The sequence below is a fragment of the Patella vulgata genome, chromosome 2, assembly GCF_932274485.2.
Source record: "Patella vulgata chromosome 2, xgPatVulg1.2, whole genome shotgun sequence".
Classification (NCBI taxonomy): Eukaryota; Metazoa; Mollusca; class Gastropoda; family Patellidae; genus Patella; species Patella vulgata.
The window spans coordinates 22,407,638-22,427,427 of NC_065880.2; the positions used below are offsets into that span (position 1 = coordinate 22,407,638).

At 36.5% G+C, this 19,790-nt stretch overlaps 2 protein-coding genes across 8 annotated transcripts in view; both read left to right on the forward strand.

The window, feature by feature from the left end:
- The window catches only part of LOC126810897 (baculoviral IAP repeat-containing protein 2), a 109,379-nt gene that overhangs the window by 12,785 nt on the left and 76,804 nt on the right, over window positions 1–19,790 (forward strand). The window lies entirely within an intron of this gene.
- LOC126810894 (baculoviral IAP repeat-containing protein 7) lies at window positions 3,465–18,601 on the forward strand. Of its 7 annotated transcripts, none has more exons than XM_050536239.2 (10): window positions 3,465–3,745; window positions 9,106–9,996; window positions 10,168–10,331; window positions 12,010–12,039; window positions 12,930–12,966; window positions 13,470–13,729; window positions 14,115–14,144; window positions 16,161–16,197; window positions 16,546–16,596; window positions 17,395–18,601. In XM_050536239.2, exons 2-10 carry the CDS (start codon window positions 9,144–9,146, stop codon window positions 17,574–17,576), a joined length of 1,644 nt encoding a protein of 547 aa, XP_050392196.1. In that variant the 5' UTR covers window positions 3,465–3,745; window positions 9,106–9,143; the 3' UTR covers window positions 17,577–18,601. The 7 variants fall into 7 exon arrangements, with proteins under 7 accessions (XP_050392196.1, XP_050392195.1, XP_050392198.1 ...); XM_050536238.2 differs by having other exon boundaries at window positions 3,465–3,660; XM_050536241.2 differs by having other exon boundaries at window positions 3,465–3,660; window positions 9,109–9,996.

Genomic DNA, 19,790 nt, shown 5'->3' on the forward strand with positions numbered 1-19,790 from the left:
GTCCTACTGCAGGGCTAATGAAGACGGGCATACGCCATACAGTGTGCACTACAGCCTACTCTTATATCGAATTCCACCTGTCAAGGAATCTTTTACGTTTATTCCAATGTGTACACAGGACCTCGTTTTGTCATCCCATCCGAATGACTACACAGCTAACCTTGTCAGGCCCTCTGTCCTGCATCACTGACAAAGGGGAATCACACCGGACAATCTGGATGAACTCTTTCGGGCAATGCAGGGATAGAACACCTACATGTAACCTCCAGACTAGCGAGCCAGCGTCTTACCCACTTAATCACTCCCTCTACATAATGAAGTGAAATGGGGTTTAACATCCTTCTGTTGTGCACCGACAAGGCTAATGAAGATGGGCATATGCCATACAGTGTGCTACAAGGGAAATTTTGCCCCGACAGTAGCGCTACAGCCTACTCTTATATATTGAATTCCAACTGCCAAGGGATCTTTTACATGCACGCCAATGTGTACATGGGACCTTGGTTTTTCATGCCACCCGAAAGACTAGACAGCTGTAGTTTTTGTCACACCCTCCGTCCTGCCCTACGGACAAGGGGAAACCACCTGGATAAAATCCTGAGGAACTGTCTCCGCCAATACCGAGAACGAACCCGCGACCTCCAGGCTAGCAAACCAGCGCCTTACTCACTTAGCCACTGTTGTTCCAGGCTACTTATTGATCTTGGTTCACTTGGTTAGTCATTAGAAGCAGACAGCAATTAATTTGTCAGTCGATTTAAATAACTAAAGTGGGTGGTCTGTTAAGTTTCTTTTACTATTGTTTAAATGACTTAATCCTTCAATAATTATATGTTTATGTCAATACTTTCATAGTAACTAATTTATATAAAAAGAAAAATGTATGTAAGATGAATTATAGTTGGAGAGACCAGCTGAGGGAACCTATATACCAGTTGGAGGACCAATTTATAGGAAGTTATAAGTTGTTTACTTGTTGCTGTTATTTATTTGCTCTTGAAATAATTTGTTGAAGATCTATTCGAAAAATCTGTATTCATTTCCGATACTTAGAGAACTCTCTCGACCAGATACATTCCCTGAATGTGGAACCGTGTTATGAGCATGAAAGGGCTACTCAATGAAATAAAATGGGCTTTAACGTCCTACTGTTGTGCACCAACTGAGCTAATAAAGTCAGGCATATGCCATACAGGGGATCTTTTACATGCATGCCAATGTGTACATGGGACCTTGGTTTTTCATCCCATCCAAACGACTGCCCCACTGACAGGGGGAAACCACCCGGAAAATCCTGAGGAACTTTTTCGGCCAATACCAGGAACAAACCTCCAGGCTAGCGAGCCAGTGTCTTACTCACTTAGCCACCGTGGCTCCAGGCTACTTATTGTTATCTTAGTTCACTCCAATTAGTGATTCATAAAGTATGGTCCTCCACCATCAAGTCAAGCGACTGCTTTTTTTCGACTGAAATATACACTGAAATATTCGACTTGACGAGGTCACAAAAAAAACCCTGACTCGTCCAATACCCCCAGCCCCTGACTACAGGCCTATGTAGGATTCTATTCACTTAGATGACGGGCCAAAAACATTACTCTCCGTTTAGTACATGTATCAACTAAATACCTAGATCGTAAGACTTTTGCCCGAAAAATCTGACTTTAAAGTAGTTGGGAGGGGCGGGGGGTGAAGCCCCTGGATACGACCATGATTGGGCTATTCTATATTACCTTAGCTCACTGCCACCGGTACTTAATATTGAGCGACTGGTTTTATCGACTGGGATATTTGACTGTTTTTTCGCCAGGATTATTCAACTGGTTTTATTGACTAGATTATTTGACTGTTTTTTTTCAACTGGATTATTTGACTGGTTTTGTTGACTGAATTATTCGACTGGTTCTGTCAACTGAATTATTTGACTGATTTTATTGTCGAAAAAAGTCAAATATCCCAGTCAATAAAACTATTTTCTTGTGGCCTCATCCAGACGATAAAGCCAGTCAAATATCTCAGTCAATAAAACGAGTCAAATAATTCAGTCGATAAAATCAGTCCGATAAAATAAGTCGAATATCTCAGTCGATAAAACAAGTCAAATACCTCAGTCGATAAAACCATGGACCTTATAATACCATGATAAAACCAGTCGAATATCACAGTCAATCAAACAAGTCGAATATCTCAGTCAATAAAACTAGACGAATATCACTGTCGATAAATCCACATCCCAGATCAAGTTGGGTCTTCATACCAGATCAAGTTGACAAAATGTGCTTTTGACAGTTATATGATGAGAAGTTAAAAACAGCCGTTCAATAATAAGCAGGAATTGCAGTGAACTAAGATAATGCCGAGTAGTTCAGTCATACCATAGATAATACCGTATTATCTATGGTCATACCCATAGCCATAGCTGTAAAAGAGCCGGGGGCTTGCACCTCCCTCCCCTGCCAAATAGTTTCAAGTTCAATTTATAGGGCAAAAGTAGTCTGATAATTAGGTATTTAGGGCCGGGGATAGCCGAAAAAACAGTCAAATAATCCGGTCGAAAAAAAAATCAAGCAGATAATTCAGTCGAATAATCCAGTCGAATAATCCAGTCGCTCAATATGACGAGGAAAAACGTAAAGCTAGACTTTATTAAGCAGTGGTGGCAGTAACTATGATAACAACATGTAGCCTACTCCTCTATAAATCCCTCCACACGGTTGTTTTTATTCCGAAGCGACTAGATACTATGCTGTCATCAGTTTTATGCATCGGACACAGACTTAATTCAAGTTGTTTACATTAGTACGGCCATTGTTTTCAGTTGATGACGTCAGTCGTTGACCCTTAACCCTAGATGACGACCTTACTCGCAAAGAGAGGTCAACACGTTGTTTAGGGGATTGCTATTGGAAGGAAAATCTCAATAAAGTTGTGACTTCAACTGTCAGATTTGAACTTGGGGGAAAATAATCAAAATAGACAAAAAACGATGTAATCATATTTGAGTTAGTGCGTTTTTTATTTCAGTCAAACAAACTATTCCCAAATTTTAGCCCAACCATCGACCGAGTTTGTTGACTGGAAATTCTAGTGGTACTTAGGGGTAATTGAGGACATCCGCTTAAAAACCGCCTGGCAGTACGCGTCTCAAAGTATTTTTAGTAACAACAGTTCGTGGCAAGCCCTGAATTTGAATAACAAACATCAAAGCAAAATATACTAGCGCGGTTGACATGTTTGTGATATTACCAGCTGTGCTTACGTCAAGTGACGGCAGTGTCGTTGTTCCAAATGGCGGCGATCGGTAGGGAAATCATACGATAGGCCTATTGTCTCGAGAAGATAACTCAGTTTGGAAAATGTATCAAGGATCAAGTGACAAGTCGTAGAGTTATATCATTGAAATATATACTGTCAGTATATATTTCTTTGGCTATATTATAGTTTCTATATATATATAGCTCTGCCGAGGTTTTCCGGAATCTGTCGAAGTTTGCCGAGTGAAAAATAGAATTCAACTCATTGTTAAAAATATAATTTGCGGGTCACGGAAAGATAACTCTGTTTGGAAACATGGTTTGGTGCAGAGGAGAAACCGAAGTTGGTGTATATTGTTAACTGTCATCAACTGTCGTTAATAATTACTGGAAGCAGTCATATAAGGTGGATATTTGATACCATATCCATTCTGGTGTTTACAGGAATTTCAACTGTGTGACCCCATAAAGGCTGACTGGGTTCTTATGAAGTAAAATAAGCTATTTATATCTAGATCAGAATTTTATTTAACAGCATTAACAACACATAGAGAAAAATACTACATATACAGTTAAAGTATCTTATTATTTTTATTTAATACATTTATAGAGAGCAAATTTCACCAAAATGTTCAGATGAGTTTAATAATTGTAAAGTAAAAATACAATTTTATGATTAAAAAAGCTAAAAATATGTATAAATTCAATTATGAATTGATCTTCAAAAACTAAGCAAGATTAATTGTATATTAAGTATATTAACATGAAGATCCAGTAGATTGATAAACACTGTAATTATTGAAATATTACCACAGTACTAGAACATGCATTTAACATAATAAACTTACAATTGATATGCACGTAAAAAGGATCCAAAAACGTTGCAGGTTATATGCATTAACTAAATATTCATTATTTTTATTTGGAATAAGATTAAATGATAATGAATTTTGATTTTTGTAATACAGGATTTATTGTATTCTAAAAATAGATATATTTCTTTCCATGTACATCTTTGGACACAGGACTGCATTCTGGACATAGTATAGATATTGGGATCCGGTAACAACTTTGGTCTTAAATTTGACTCCAGCAAATTCAATTGTAACAATCTTTACCCTTTTTGTCAGCCAACCAGGTAGTGATTTTGATGCTGTTGTAATACAGTTGTTTAATTCCTGTGGGTTACAAAACTCTAATAGATTTGCCAATGCCAGTTTCATGGAAGAGGATTTCTGTACTTTTGGTTTGCTACAGTCTGGTTTAACAAGAGATTGACACATGTTCATATCAGAGCTCAACCGATCTGTTTGGTTTAGAGCATTCGATAGTAACTTGGATCTTTTGTCTTCTTTCAATTGTCGTTCTGATTTGAGTGCGATTTTCGTTTGCTTTACTACTCGTTTGATGGTAATACTTACATTTTTATTTAAGCGCGATTTCAAATTTATTGGTCCTGAAACATCTTCCAATTTGGGGGAATCTGTAGCAGAGAGTTGAAATAGATTGTCTTTGCATATGAATCGTTGAATAAGATATTTTCCAATTTCCTTTGTATCATCATCTAGGATCTCACGAGACAGCACATCCTTGTCAATGGCATACACATTGCGTGGAATGTTGCAGGGGTGTGTTGAGAGTGCATCTTGTCTTAGAATAACCTCTGTGACTCGAAAAATATGTTTCATGTCTGTCTCAGTGAAGTTCCAAGATACACCATAAGAATCACTGTCGCTCTGTTGAACAGCATGAACAGCGTTGAATGAATCAATGAGTGACATTCTTCGTACAGCTGATTCTTGGGAAGATCCAGAGCGGAATCCCTTTAATGCGTCTTTATGGTCCATTTCGCGTTTGGTGTCACATGCAAAGTTTACCTGGCTATTTCCGATAGGAGTAGAGAACAGACATTTTTTCAAATTCTGGTGAAAGATCCCTGCTGTATAATGCTCTGTCAATAAGCGAGTACAATAGGGTGCATAAGAACTAGCTCCATTTAAGAATGAAAACCACAAAGATGACTTTACCGCTCCCAATAACAGACTGTAGCCATTCTCACCGCCAAGACGTTCTGCTAGTTTCACAGCTACAACTTCATTACAATGTATCATCATATCATAATGGAGAGCAAAAGTAGCATTTATTTTTCTCATTGTAACCATAAATTCGTCAATAGGAGTTTGATTTAGTTCATTCTCAACAAATAACTGTGCATCCGTGCTTGGTAGGTATTGAATAAATTTAAGTGTAAAAGCAAACTGAAGAGATTGAGAGAGCTTTCTAATATGCCGTGTAGCAGTATCAATGTGTTCAGTAGTTATCAATTTTGACCATTCTGTAGTTGTTTCGTCACGCATGACCATCAATAATTCCACCAATATCCTGCATAGCGATATGCACTAAACAAAGTATTGACCTTGGATTTTCTGAGATGAAGGAGTGGAAACTCGGGCAAAAATTTCTCATATTTTTTATTTTCCTTAATAAGGGACAGCAAATTAATACCAATTTTATTGTCTGGGCCAAAGAGAATTCTATCGAAAGAAACCGACTCGCTTTCAGTGTTTTTATCCATTCCAGCTTTTACAAGAATATCATCTAAGATTTCTCTTAGCTTATTGATATCATCATCTCTTCCACTTGCTGGGGGTGGATGCCTTGTAAGTAATGGAGGTGTGGTAAAATTTTTCAAAACCAAACATTGAAATTATAGATTGCTGCTCATGATCAGTTTCTTGAATCGTCAGTTGTTCCATGGATGTTTCTAAAAGGGAATCATCGAGGGTAATCCCAAGGTCCATAGAGTCATCTAAAATGTTACAGGTATCATGAACAATTTCGTGCAAATTATCGTCATTTGTGTACAATGGATAATTCGAGAACAAACCAACTGGAGATATCTGAAACACAAAAATAATGATTTTTAGAAAGTATATTAATACAAACTAGATTTTAAATCTTTGCAGTGTGAAATATTTTGAGTGGGACTATGTGTGGAATAGAACTGACTTAAACATTGCTTCCACACATTCATCATTTTGAAATAAGATATGTATGGTGAAATGTTACCTGGATTATAGGAATAGGGGATGAATCGTCTGGTGACTTCAGTTCTTCAACTGGTTCAACAGGTTTCAATGATGTACATTTTGGCACCATCTCTTGGTTGAATACAATGGCTACTTGAATGAACTTGTTTAGCCATGATGTCTTTGGAAATGTACAAGTGGTATCTGAAAATGTGTAAGATATTTATACTAGCTGTAGGAAGAACTAATAGGATTGTCATTGTCATCTGTCAAGAAAAAATAAATTTTGAAAGTAAAACCCTCATTAACTGCAAGTTTACAGGATCATATTCATATTTCTCTTGTTACCCAAATTTGTAACTCGGCCTATTCTTCAAATACAAAAAAAAAACATTCTTGAATGTAGACCTTAAGTTAAGGAAAATTGTTTCATGTACCTGGGCCCTAAACCGTTGTATACAATGGTATACTTTTCTAAAGAAAGGCTAAATATCCATTATTTATAGCTCAAGGAACAATTCTTTTCTTTTCAAATTTGCCAGATTGTTGATGTTAATGCACAGTAATAATCTTACCTTGTAACATTCTCCAAAGGCTATTATTTCCCCATCTACATATGTTGTTAAATATTTCTAAACTGCTTTCCTCTGAATGTGAAAGATTCAAAATGGTATCAAAAGCCTCTTCTTTGCTCAAAAATAGCCGCTTTTTACATGAGCAGTGTTGTGATCCATCACAGATATTCACATCATGCCAGTTTTCTGTTGCTTTAGAGTCTTTTGGCAACCCCTGGAGTGTTATTGGTAGCATGCACAGTTGTTTTGAGCGATGTTCTCCAGGATCGGGATCACTGTGATACTTCAGACGTACAAGATTATCCAACATCAAAATCAAGTGACACTGCCTAAGGCTAACCATTTGAGTCACATTACCAGCAAGAGTATCATATGTAATAGGGTACTCCTTGATATAGGTCTGGTAGTAGAGCTGATCATCCATTGACTTTGAAATAAGGTTGTTTTCAGCAAATGTCAGTGATGTTGTAAATCCATATTTACTTGTACTTATGCTGTGATAGTTCATTAAAAGTTTGTCTGTTATTTTTTGTTGGAAAATTCCAATGAAATTTTTGTTAAATGTATTCAATAGAACTTCATATACAGAGTACAATCGTTCGTATTTTTTATTGAAGAAATTTTCAGACAAGTGCTTGTGGTAAAGACTATCTTTGTTAATGAACATTTCAAGAATAAGTTGCATTTCCAATGGTACATCCAAATGAAATTCCTGGAGGATGTCGAAATTGGTGACAGACAAAGGCTTGGGCAGTGATATATCAAAACATGACTGGCATCTTTCCATTATTCCGTTGACACTAATTTCTTCTGGAACTACATTTTCTTGTAAAACGTTGCATAAAAACAATATATGTGTACTTAATTTATTTAGCCGGAGGTCGTCATAAAGACTAAATCTTGCAATATGACCATTTTTTTGCAGGTATGGTGTTAAAGAATTGGAATCAATGAACATAATATGATGACAATTCAACGAATGATATTTGTTGCATATGTTCAATATCATCTGTATTGTTAATTTGTTGGTTGGTGCTTCACAGTTACTAGTACAGCCGACAATAATGTCAACTGTATCTAAAAATTCCTGGATACCAGGACACATACATTTTACGCATGTAACTGATTGTATTTCAACAGGAAATATTGTTGTGACTGCGTTGAAAATTTGTGATTCTACAATAGAAGGCCTATGTTTGTTAATTGTGGATAATTGTATTTCTTCACTAACAGCATTTGATGTTATCCTTTGACGTCTCAATTTAATAGTTTGTTGGGCACTTTTTACAACAGATTTGCTTAGGTTTTTAGCTTCTTTTAGTGATTTGAGATAGTCCCAACGCCTTTTAATACTATCACCTACAGACTCACTGCACAAGCTTTGCGCAAAATGGTGCTCGAAAAAACATGTTCTTGACCATTCTTCATTTGTAAAAATAACTTTATATGAATGTTCAAGGAATGGAATTTTCAATTCATCAAGCTTCAGATATTTATGATCGTCCTTCCCAACAAGTAAATTTGATATTTCTTTGTAAAGATCTAATAGTGTACCTTGTGATTGAATTTTTGAGAAAAAATCTTTACTTATTTGGTTTCCAATGGAAAAACAATTTTCAAAGTCCTCGGAATGATTAAAAATATATTTTAGAATAGCCAAAGTACTTATACATTCTGTGCCACCAACAACTTTGATATGTCCTCCCTGGTATCTTTCTACTTCTCGTTTAATGTTATATTTCTTCAATAATTTAATCCTATCCTTTTCTGATTGATTGTTCTTAAGATATATTATAAAGTCATCCAAAATAATCCACAATCTGGAATCATTATCATCTCTTCTCATTGGCAATTCTCTTAATTTCAACATAATGAAATTCCAGTTAGAAAGGAACAGTACAATATAATATAAGCCGTCTGCTAGTATATCAAATGATACAATGAGCATTGGATATCTTTATATTATACAATATTAACATCGGTGTGAAATTTGATATTGTGTGCCAACATAGATAGCACATTCCTCCCACAACCAAAAAATATTGAAATACAATACATTTATAAAGATAAGATTCAGTGGGTCTATGGCCATGTGTTTTATAATAATGAGACAGTAGCTATAGGTGTTGACAGCATTAGAGATCTTACTGTAGCTCCATTGGAGCCAGAATTTTGGCTTGTGTGTAGTACTGTATTGTGCGTTTTATGTAGCAATAATTTCTTATTTTTATATAATCTTATTTCCAGCAGGTATCAGTGGGATATTTGACTGAACTTTTGAGAAAATGATGACCGTAGATTCAAGTTATGTTGCACCTTTTACATCGGCAACAGTGTTTCCAGAACAATCTCCTGAAGAAATGATGAGGTATGAAACTTGGAGACTGAAATCATTTGATGAATGGCCACCTGAAGCATATGACAAGGCACGACCTATGGCATTGGCTAAAGATGGTTTCTATTATACTGGTACTGAAGATATTGTAAAATGTTTTAGTTGTGGTGTACAAAAAGGACAGTGGATTTTTAGATCCAAACCAAATGTTGAACATCAAAGATTAAATCCAGAATGTCTGCACATACTTGGACAAAATGCCAGAAATGTTTCAGTTTACTTACCCAACTGTAAAGCTTATCAGAGATGTTTGGCATATCTGCATGATATTTTGTTGTCAGAAATGGCTCGTTTACAGACTTTTAAAGACAGTTGGCCTCATGGCAGTCCTTCTCCAAATGACTTGGCCAAAGCTGGTTTCTCCTTTACTGGTGCACCAGATAGAGTTCAATGTGTGTTTTGTAATGGTATTTTAAAAAACTGGCAGGATGTAGATATACCTATGATAGAACATAGAAAACATTTTCCTTACTGTCCATTTGTGTGTGGTCACCAAGTAGGTAATATACCAATAAATGTCAGAAGTTCTGTTAGTACAAGTTATAATGAAAGACTTGATGCAACTCAATCTCATGGAACAGGTGCCACTAATCAATTTACTCCAGTATCTGGTATTCATACAGAAAGACCACGTCATCCTAATTATGCTACTAAAGCATCCAGAATTGCTTCTTACACTATGTGGCCGAGTGGTCTTTCACAAACACCTCAACAGTTAGCCAAAGCTGGATTCTTCTATGCAGGTACATTTTATTTATTAATTTTAAATCTTTTCAATTTTCCTTCTTCAAATTCTCTTCAGATTCCTTCCATTTACACTTTTAATCATTTATTACAATCATAATTTTATTTCTCCATTGATGAAATGAAAATGTTGACACATTAATAGAATTTGATGAAACAAATTTTTTTAGGTTCTGGTGATGGTGTGAAGTGTTTTCATTGTGGTGGTAGATTAGTGACCTGGGAAAGAGGTGAAGATCCATGGCAAGAACATGCCAAATGGTTCCCCAAATGTCTATACTTACTACAAGTCAAAGGTGAAGCCTTTGTTCAACGATTACGCAATCCAAATAATGTAAGTGCTTTTAAAACTAAAACTGTTTTAAATGTCATAAATTTAACAAATTATTACCATGCTGTAATTGATTTCAGTGCTGGTTGATGAAAACTAGCTCAGATGTTCTCTTTGTTTTTATCTATCTCTATTCAAAATTAGTCATTCATTTTATTCTAACCATCTCTATACCATTAATCACATTGGTGTATGCAGGATTTCATAAGGAAGGCACAACATATTTTAATTTGATGTTAAAGAGAGGTTCTAGTAAATGGTGCCAGTGAACACTTTTTGTGAAGTTATATGCCCCAAAAACTATATAATACCAGGGCCCTGTTTCACAAAAACTTAATTCTCCTTAAAACCATCTTAAACTAAAATTTCATCCTACATGTAACTTAAGATAGATGCATTTCACAAAACGATTTTAGACATTTCGATAAAATAAGTAAATTATAATGGAGTGAAGGAGAGAATTAACACACTCGTGGCCATTGTATAAATATATGACATGCGCATGTAATGTACACGTCTGTGTGTGTGAAATGGCTTTATTCAATATCGGCTTCCACCGAAATGAATTGGGCGACATAAAGTAAATGAATATTGTCACAGCGGAGATTTTTCTACAGCTGCGCAAAATCCTGTAAGAATATTCCTTGGTTGAATGCATGTAAATGTACAGTATTATATGTATACATAATTTGTAAAATAACAAATACATGGCGCTGTCACTTTTGTGACCTTCACAGTGTACCCCCTCCCACCCATATCGTTTTAATGCGTCATAATACATTATTATCATATACCGGTGACAGCCAGGATTTGCTAAATACTTTTCGCTGAGTAACACAGCGTAAGAATATAGTCCCAATCTTTTGGCGCGTTTCTGACCACGTGACTTACCGTTAAGCACACTGTGGAGTGATTTATGGCACTGTGCCGTATGGATGGTTGATTTAGATTAGCTGAAGCTGCGAGTAATGAAGTAATGTGAAAAAGCTCATTGTATACAATTTAAAGTTTGGATTTAATAGCAGCCAGTAATTGATGGATTACATCTAAGTTATAGACAAAGATGTAATGATACGTTTAAAAAATTGTAAGTTGTTCATAGTTTGCATACATTTTGCCCCAAAGTAATGCATGGACAGTGCGTTAAAAAAAAAATTCTAAACGATACAGAATGCCGGTAAACGTTTTCCCGGGATTACCTAACTCATTTTGTTGTTATTCAAACCGGCCTGTACATTATACATGTACACGTTTTCACGGCAGCATTACTATATTACAACTCCTTCAATTTATTATAGACAATATTAGTTCGATCCTAGCTTAAGGTAGGCTCGCGAATTCCTGGCGGGAAGCATTGCAAAACACGATGTATTCTTAGTGAAACACGGTGTATTCTTAGCGAAACAAGGTGTATTCTTAGCGAAACAAGGTGTATTCTTAGCGAAACACAGTGAATTCCTAGAGAAACATGGTGAATTCCTAGTGAAACACGGTGGATTCCAAGCGAATCTTAGAGAAAAATCGTCGCGGAATCAAGCTAAATTTCACCGCAAAATCTAAGAGAATTCGGAGAGGTTTCGGTCCCAAAAATTTGGGAGGAACTGTAAGTTATTGGACACGTGTTGATCCTCTATATATAAAAGAATTAAATAGAAACATTTTATTTATTTTATTGTTCTAGTTATCGGAAGGTGATCACATTGCTGGAGGGGTAAGTATATGCAAAATATATTCTAACAAATGGCAAAAAACCCGCAGGCAGAATGGACATGGGGGTGGGGGAGAGGGGTATCTTAAACTGCCAAATATCATTTATTTAACAAAAGAAAAAGTCTGAATTACTGCATGACATTTCTTCCTAAATAGAACAAATCAAAGGAGGTCCAATGGTTTTGCAAACTGAGTAACAACACTATTTGTAAAATATTGAAAATAGTGACCATTTCGTAAACAGTCCTGTGGAATGAAATGAAACGGCGTGTAGACTAAAACCTTTCTGCACCATCTGAGCTTATGAAGACGCGCGTCCACCCATGCAGTGTTCCATGAGGCAAATTTTGTCCGACAGCATCTTTTCCACATTCCAACTGCCATGCTAACATGTTCACATTTTGACCTCAGGTTTTCGTTCCATTGGTTCGACTAAGTACCTTTTCTTTGCCAGGCTCTGCGTCTGCGCCCTGTAACATTGACAAGGGAAAACCCAGATGAACTTTCTCGGCCTACACTGGAATGGAAAGCAAGACCTTCTGGTCAGTGAGCAAACATCTGACTCACTGAACCACAATGTGCATATCTGTTATCAACCCCATCAAACAATTTCCAAAATCCAGGTGGAAGAAACTATGCAGAGATTGTTTGCCACCGATGAGTCAAACATAGTTATTAATAATAATATAATTCTGCTGTTTTGTTCGTTTAAACTAGCCCATTCTTCACGAAGGTCTTGTTTATGATGACCTTTGAAATATATAGAGATATCTGGATTGTATTGCCTTTAAATGATTTATCACATGCTTCTTTTGGGTGGCATTTGAAAATGGGTTGTATCACAATATCACATTTGTTGAAACTTACGGAATTTGTCTATTTTTATTGCAGAGTTTGGCAGATGTATCATTATGTGACAGAAACATAGGTAAATATATTTATTTATTTTGTGATATAAAATCAACATTTTTTTTTTAGTAGTTAGAAATAATTTTTTAGATGCCCACACTTCAGTGTGGGCTTATTATGTTGTCACCCTGTCCTCGGTCTGTCAACAATGTAATTGGCTGGTGATCGGATAGAGGCAACAGTTTTTGACGGGTTCATTTCCAAATTAGTGTGAAGCATTGTAGTAATGAGAGAACAAACCCTGTCTCAGTAATAATGATAGGCCTACTGTAACACACCTTAGCACATCTTTAAGGGAGGATAGAAATATTTTGTTGTCAGAAATGGCTCGTTTACAGACATTTAAAGACAGTCCTTCACCAAATGACTTTGCTAAAGCTGGTTTCTCCTTTACTGGTGCACCAGATAGAGTTCAATGTGTGTTTTGTAATGGTATTTTAAAAAGCTGGCAGGATGTAGATATACCTATGATAGAACATAGAAAACATTTTCCTAACTGTCCATTTATTTGTGGTCACCAAGTAGGTAATATACCAATAGATGTCAGAAGTCCTGTTAGTACAAGTTATGATGAAAGACTTGATGCAACCCAATCTCATGGAACAGGTGCCACTAATCAATTTACTCCAGTATCTGGTATTCATACAGAAAGACCACGTCATCCTAATTATGCTACAAGTGGTCCATCACAAACACCTCAACAGATGTTCCCCAGACGTCCATATTATTTACTACAGGTAATAGTTGAAGCCTTTGTTCCACGATTTCAAAATGAAAATATTGTAAGTGCTTTTTAAAACTAAAACTGTTTTTAAATGTCATAAATTTAACAAATCATTACCATGCTGTAATTGATTTCAGTGCTGGTTGATGAAAACTAGCTCACTTGTTCTCTTTGTTTTTATCTCTCTATTCAAAATTAGTCATTCATTTTATTCTGTCCATCTTGTTGGATTAGTCACATTGGTGTATGCAGGATTTCATAAGGAGGGCACACCATATTTTAATTTGATGTTAAAGAGAAGTTTTAGTAAATGGCGTCTGTAAACACATTTTATGAAGTTATGTGCCCCAAAAACTATATACTACTACCAGTATTGAGTAAGCCAGTTATTGGACACGTGTTGATCGTTTAATAAAAGAATTTTATTTATTTTGTTGTTCTAGTTATCGGAGGGAGATCACATTGCTGAAGGGGTAAGTAGATGCAAAATATATTCTAACAATTCTAACAAACAACAAAAAAAACAAACCAGGCAGAATGGACAGAGGAACTTTATCGGCGTACACTAAAATCAAAAGCAGGACCTTTTGGTCAGTGAGCAAATATCTGATTCACTGAATCACTATGACTATGGAAGAATAACGTTGCCAATATTAGTGCAATGTTTACGGTGCAAAATGCATGTCAGTGGTTGAAAATACCTAATTTATTTTTTAAATTTTCAATTTCCATTGCTGCACAATACCAGTGTCACAGTGTTAAAATACAGAATACACTTTTCAATAATTCAAATACAGTATAATAGTTATTTTGCACATTACATTTCTAGATTCTGTATTTTGCCTGGAGGACAGCTGTCTAGTTGTTCGGATGGGACGAAAAACCAAGGTCCCGTGTACACATTGGCGTGCACGTAAAAGATCCCTTGGCAGTTGGAATTCGATATAAGAATAGGCTGTAGCGCCGCTGCCGGGGCAAAATTTCCCTCATAGCACACTGTATGGCGTATGCCCAGGTTAGGAGCAGAACAGTAGGACATTAACTCCATTTCATTTCATTTCTGTATTTTGCCTTGTAGACAGATGCATAATAGAACTTACAATATTAGAACATACCTTAAATTATGCATTTGTCTATAATGCAGAATGAGGATGTGTAATGTGCAAAATAAGTATTATTCTGTATTTTGTATTATTGAAATCTGTAGTCTGTATTTGACACTATTATATTGGTATTGGTGACCAATGGAAATTGCAAATTGTAAAACTAAAATACGTATTTTAAACTTCTGACATATGCAGTTTGCACTGTGAATATTGAAATAATATTGGCAATATTATTCTTCCATACATGACGCTCTATTTGAGACCTACTTATAGATAGGTTGCTGTCATCATATTGTCATGGAAATTATGTGTCCAGAAAAACTTGTGAGCACACAATAGATTTCTTGAAGACATAAAGGATCCTTATTAGTTTGTTCAACACCCAAGTTTTTTTTTCTTGCCGATAAGCTGCTGTGTGGGGTATCTGTTATCAGCCCTATCAAACAATTTCCATGGGCGTGGATTTTGGGGCCCCGTCCCCCCCCCTTAGAATCGGACGGGGGGACAAATAGGTCTCTGTCCCCCCATGATTTTTGTCGCCAGGACAGATTTTCAGGTTTATATCCACATGATGGTGAGCTTGTTTCTACGGATCTGGAACTGAATCGGGACTTGGAACAAGAATTGCCATTCTTCAAGCACCATTTTTCATCCAAATCTATTTCACTTGTGCACGAGGTGTTCCTCATTATGTCACCTGAAGTGAGGCAGACGTTCCCTTCTGTCGAAGCTCTTCTCATCTCACACTGCTGAACCCTGCTAGTTCCTGCTCAGCCGAGCGATCCTTCAGCACTCTGCGCCGTATCAAAACTTGGTGGCGCAACTCCATGACGCAAAACCGACTGAGCCACTTGATGGCGTGTGTGGTGCATAATGACCCCCTTCATGTCGCCAAGATATTCAAAGAGAACAGTCCTGATCGTAGGACGAACTTCATGAACAATTAATATTTATGCAGCTTTGATGTAGTTAGTCAATTTTTCCATATTGTCATCATATTACCCCTAGTTACAGCCTTCATCGAAATAACACTGGTACAGTAAACGGTACGTAATTATTTATTTTGTTTGGTATTGAAATGTTCTAGATTCCAGGGTTCGTCCTTTCCCCCCCCCCCCCCCCCCCAAAAAAAAAGTTATGACAAATCCACGCCCTTGCTGATGAGTCAAATATAATAATAATATAATTATGCTGTTTTGTTTAAGCCAGCCCATTCTTCACGAAGGTCTTGTTTATGATGACCTTTGAAATATATAGAGGTATCTGGACTGTATTGCCTTTAAATGATTTATCACATGCTTTTTTAGGGCGGCATTTGAAAATGGGTTGTATCACAATATCACATTTGTTGAAACTTACTGAATTGGTTTGTTTTTATTGCAGAGTTCGGTAGCTGCATCATTATGTGATGGAAACATAGGTAAATATATTTATTTACTTTGTGATATATAGTAGTTAATTTTTTTTAATTTTTTTTTTTTTTGGACCCCCCAAACCCCCCCTCTGGATCCGTCCCTGTCATTGAAGTGTACGTAAAAAAACCCTTGGCAGTTTGAATTTTTGAATTGTAAGATAGACACAAATTTTGCTTTTGGGTGTATAAATGAAGAAGTTGGAAATAAACACTTAGAAACAGGAACTAGAATAAAGAAAACTGTATTAAAATTTTATGCCAAACTCATATATGAACAGCATTAGATAAGCATCTTACGAAATCCAGTGAGACTGGTCAACCACTACTAAATTCTACTTTATTTTATTTATATAGAAGTCAACAGATCAAGTGAAAGAGATGAGACCCCTTTGATAAGTGAAGAATGTAAGTTAAAATTTACATGTGAAAGTGCCAGAGGTGTCAACTAACATGTTTTCTGGGAGACTCAAGTTTATGATTTATGACCCTTTTTCAATCTCAATATGCTACTTTTATTTTCATAAAGGGAGGTAATAGTTTTAATCCCATTAATTTCCCCATTGACCTGTTGATTCCAACTTTTTCCCAAAGAGAGAGGAGAGATAGAGAGAGAGATGGTGGATTTAATGGATGCATGTCTCCATATTGCCCATGTAACCGAAACACTTTAGTCACTCTACAGTTGCAGGTCTGTGAAAGGAGTAGTTTTATCTCTAGGCAAAACCTGGTTTTGATGACCGGGGTCATAAATCTTTTCAAATTAAATGCACAGAACAGAAATCCAATTGGGTTTCCACATGACTAGCCATTCAGCCACAATGGCTCTGGTTTAAACAATGTATGGGGTTGAGTGCTCTAATTAAACTAGTCTGCTTTAGATCATAGGATTTGTCATTGACGCAAGTGGTGTGGTTTCGATCTCAAGCTTATATGTGACATGGAGTAGATTCGCTGCACAACCTGGTGGGTTTTCTCAGGGTTCTTCGGTTTCCTCCCACTGTTAAAGACCCCTATGTATACTATGTATAAGAAAATTGCTGAAATAAAATTGCACCATATGTTAGTCCCACAATGACCTGGTTTGCATGGAGTGATTGTTTTTTAACTTCGTTTTATGACCTCGAGCACGGATGACGTTGCTACTTGTGGGACTATCAAGCCTCTGTCTACTGTGATAATAAATTCCAAATGTTTAAATTGCAGATGATGAAGGGATGGAAGTAAGGGACAGTGAAACTCAGGAAAGATTGTGTGTTAACTGCAAAAAAAGTCCACCTCAAGTGCAGTTATTACCATGTGGACATAGGATCTGTTGTATATGTTCAGAAAATCTTCGACAATGCCCTTCTTGCAGAATGATTGTTAGGGGAAGACTTCATATGTAATGAGCCTTAATATGGTTGAAAAGTCTTTTGGAAATGAAATGAAATGGGGTTTAACGTCCTACTGTTCTGCTCCTATACTGGGCTAATGAAGACGGGCATACGCCATACAGTGTGCTATGAGGGAAATTTTGCCTACTCTTATATCGAATTCCAACTGCCAAGGGATCTTTTACGTGCATTCCAATGTATACACGAGGGACCTCGGTTTTTCGTCTCATCCGAATGACTAGACAGCTGTCCTTGTCAGGCCCTCCGTTCTGCACCACTGACAAGGGGAAACCACGTCGGAAAAACCAGAAGAACTTTCTCGGCCAATGTAGGGATAGAACACCCGACCTCCAGGCTAGCGAGCCAGTGTCTTAATCACTTTAATTTACCCTACATCTAACCTCAGCTGTATGAGGTTTAGTGATATGTAGCTACACCCATACAATTGTCATCTGGCTACCAGTTTACTTATAAGGAAAAGTTGCCGCTTTTAGAAAGAAGTTCTTAAAATGGCGGCTTTCGAAGAGTGTGTAGAGTTTTCATTGCAAAGTTGTCCTTTAGTTAAAGAAAATCGAATAAACTTGAAAGAAAAACTGCTTCAGACATCCAGGAGCATGAAAATAGTTACAAAGGGGGAATTCGTCAAACAGCGTGGGCTGAGTGATATGACTTGTGCCTTATCGACCAACAATCTACCATTTCCTTTGTTGTTATATTTGACCCACCCTCACCAGTTGCAAATTTGTCTGCTCATTTGTTTATCATGCTTTCAAAAATAGAGAGTAATATAATGTACCCGCTACACCTATTGTGTTGTATTGTCAAGATCATCTGCCTTGTTTGTTTACAAAAGTCTATATTACTGATTCCGAAACTAAAGATTCTTAAAGGAAACGCACATAGGCCCATTATCCCCCTTGCGGTAAATGGCCTTCTTTAAGTTCTTTTATTTATTGATTTCTTTTTCTTACATGTACATCTGTTGTACTGTATAAAAATTAATTGTATAATGTAATAAAATTTATTTTATCTATGCATTCAGTCTTTTACTTATATTATGCAACCAGCAACCAGTTGTATATAGGGAGTTTGCTAAAATTACGAGATAGTATGCCAGTTCACAGGTAGTAAATCTGAGATCCAAGTACAAGAAAGATCAACTATCAAGGATTCGACTTTTCAGTGCATACCAATGGGTACATAGAACCTTGGTTTTTCATGCCATGTGCCCTGCACCACTGACAATAGAAAACTATGAATAAGAATACAGAGGAGTGAACCCAATAACCCCTGGTTTGTAAGTACACATCTTACGCAACGAGCCACCGCAGCTCCCTTGCCACAAACAAATTGATTGTGAAAATTGAGTCTGGACTTGGAATATCAGTCTGAAAACCCTTAATTGCCATTCAGTATTTACAAAGATATGATGAACTGGAAATTCCATGGATCTATGCTGCTCCCTGCAGTAACAAGACTGTCATTATCTTGATTTGCCCTTGACCAAATTGATGTGGCTGTTTTTAAATACGACTAAAACCAAGCCAGGAGATTTGGTATTTTTTGTTGCTTTTCGCAAATTAATTGTTAAATAATCAATCCGAGTACTAGCTGGGTTAAACCATGACAAATTGATATTGTTTGGGTTATGCCCCCTTTTTGAGAAGAAAACGACATCTTGGCCATGATAGAGGTCTAAACTTTTCATGGAAGCTTTCTGAAAATATCACAATAGTTGCTTTAATTACTAGACAGGGGAGCTGGAGCGTTCAACGGGCAATTGTCTCCCGTCGTCGTTGAGAACCACCAAGAAAATGTATTGCAGAAAAATAACAAAACCAGAACACCGCGGCCATTTAATACATAATCTAAGATAGATTTGGTAAAAATTTCAAACACTCATAACTTGGCTCAGAATGAAGTAGTTTGAATGCTATTTTAAATATATTCAAAATTTATTATTTTCTGTTTTTGAAATATTGTATCAAGAACGACCAGCTCTATCTAATTCTTGTCAAGGATGTGGATCAATTAAGTAATGAATTATCGGGCATCGCATTTTACACACATATTTTTCTATGGTATCACCAATCATCGACTAGAAAGTAGCAAAAATTTTGCGCCCCCCCCCCCTTTTTTTGAAAACTTTGCATACGCCACCTAACTGAATAATAAATTTCCATGCCAGACCATATATTTACACCCGTCATTAATATATTCAAGTAA

Bases quoted from the DNA above. Each gene is read 5' to 3' on its own strand.
- LOC126810894 (XM_050536239.2), top strand. From the start codon at position 9,144: ATGATGACCGTAGATTCAAGTTATGTTGCACCTTTTACATCGGCAACA. The intron at 14,145-16,160 runs GTAAGTAGATGC...TTTTTATTGCAG, and splicing joins GAGATCACATTGCTGAAGGG to AGTTCGGTAGCTGCATCATT. The intron at 16,597-17,394 runs GTAAGTTAAAAT...TTTAAATTGCAG, and splicing joins CCCTTTGATAAGTGAAGAAT to ATGATGAAGGGATGGAAGTA.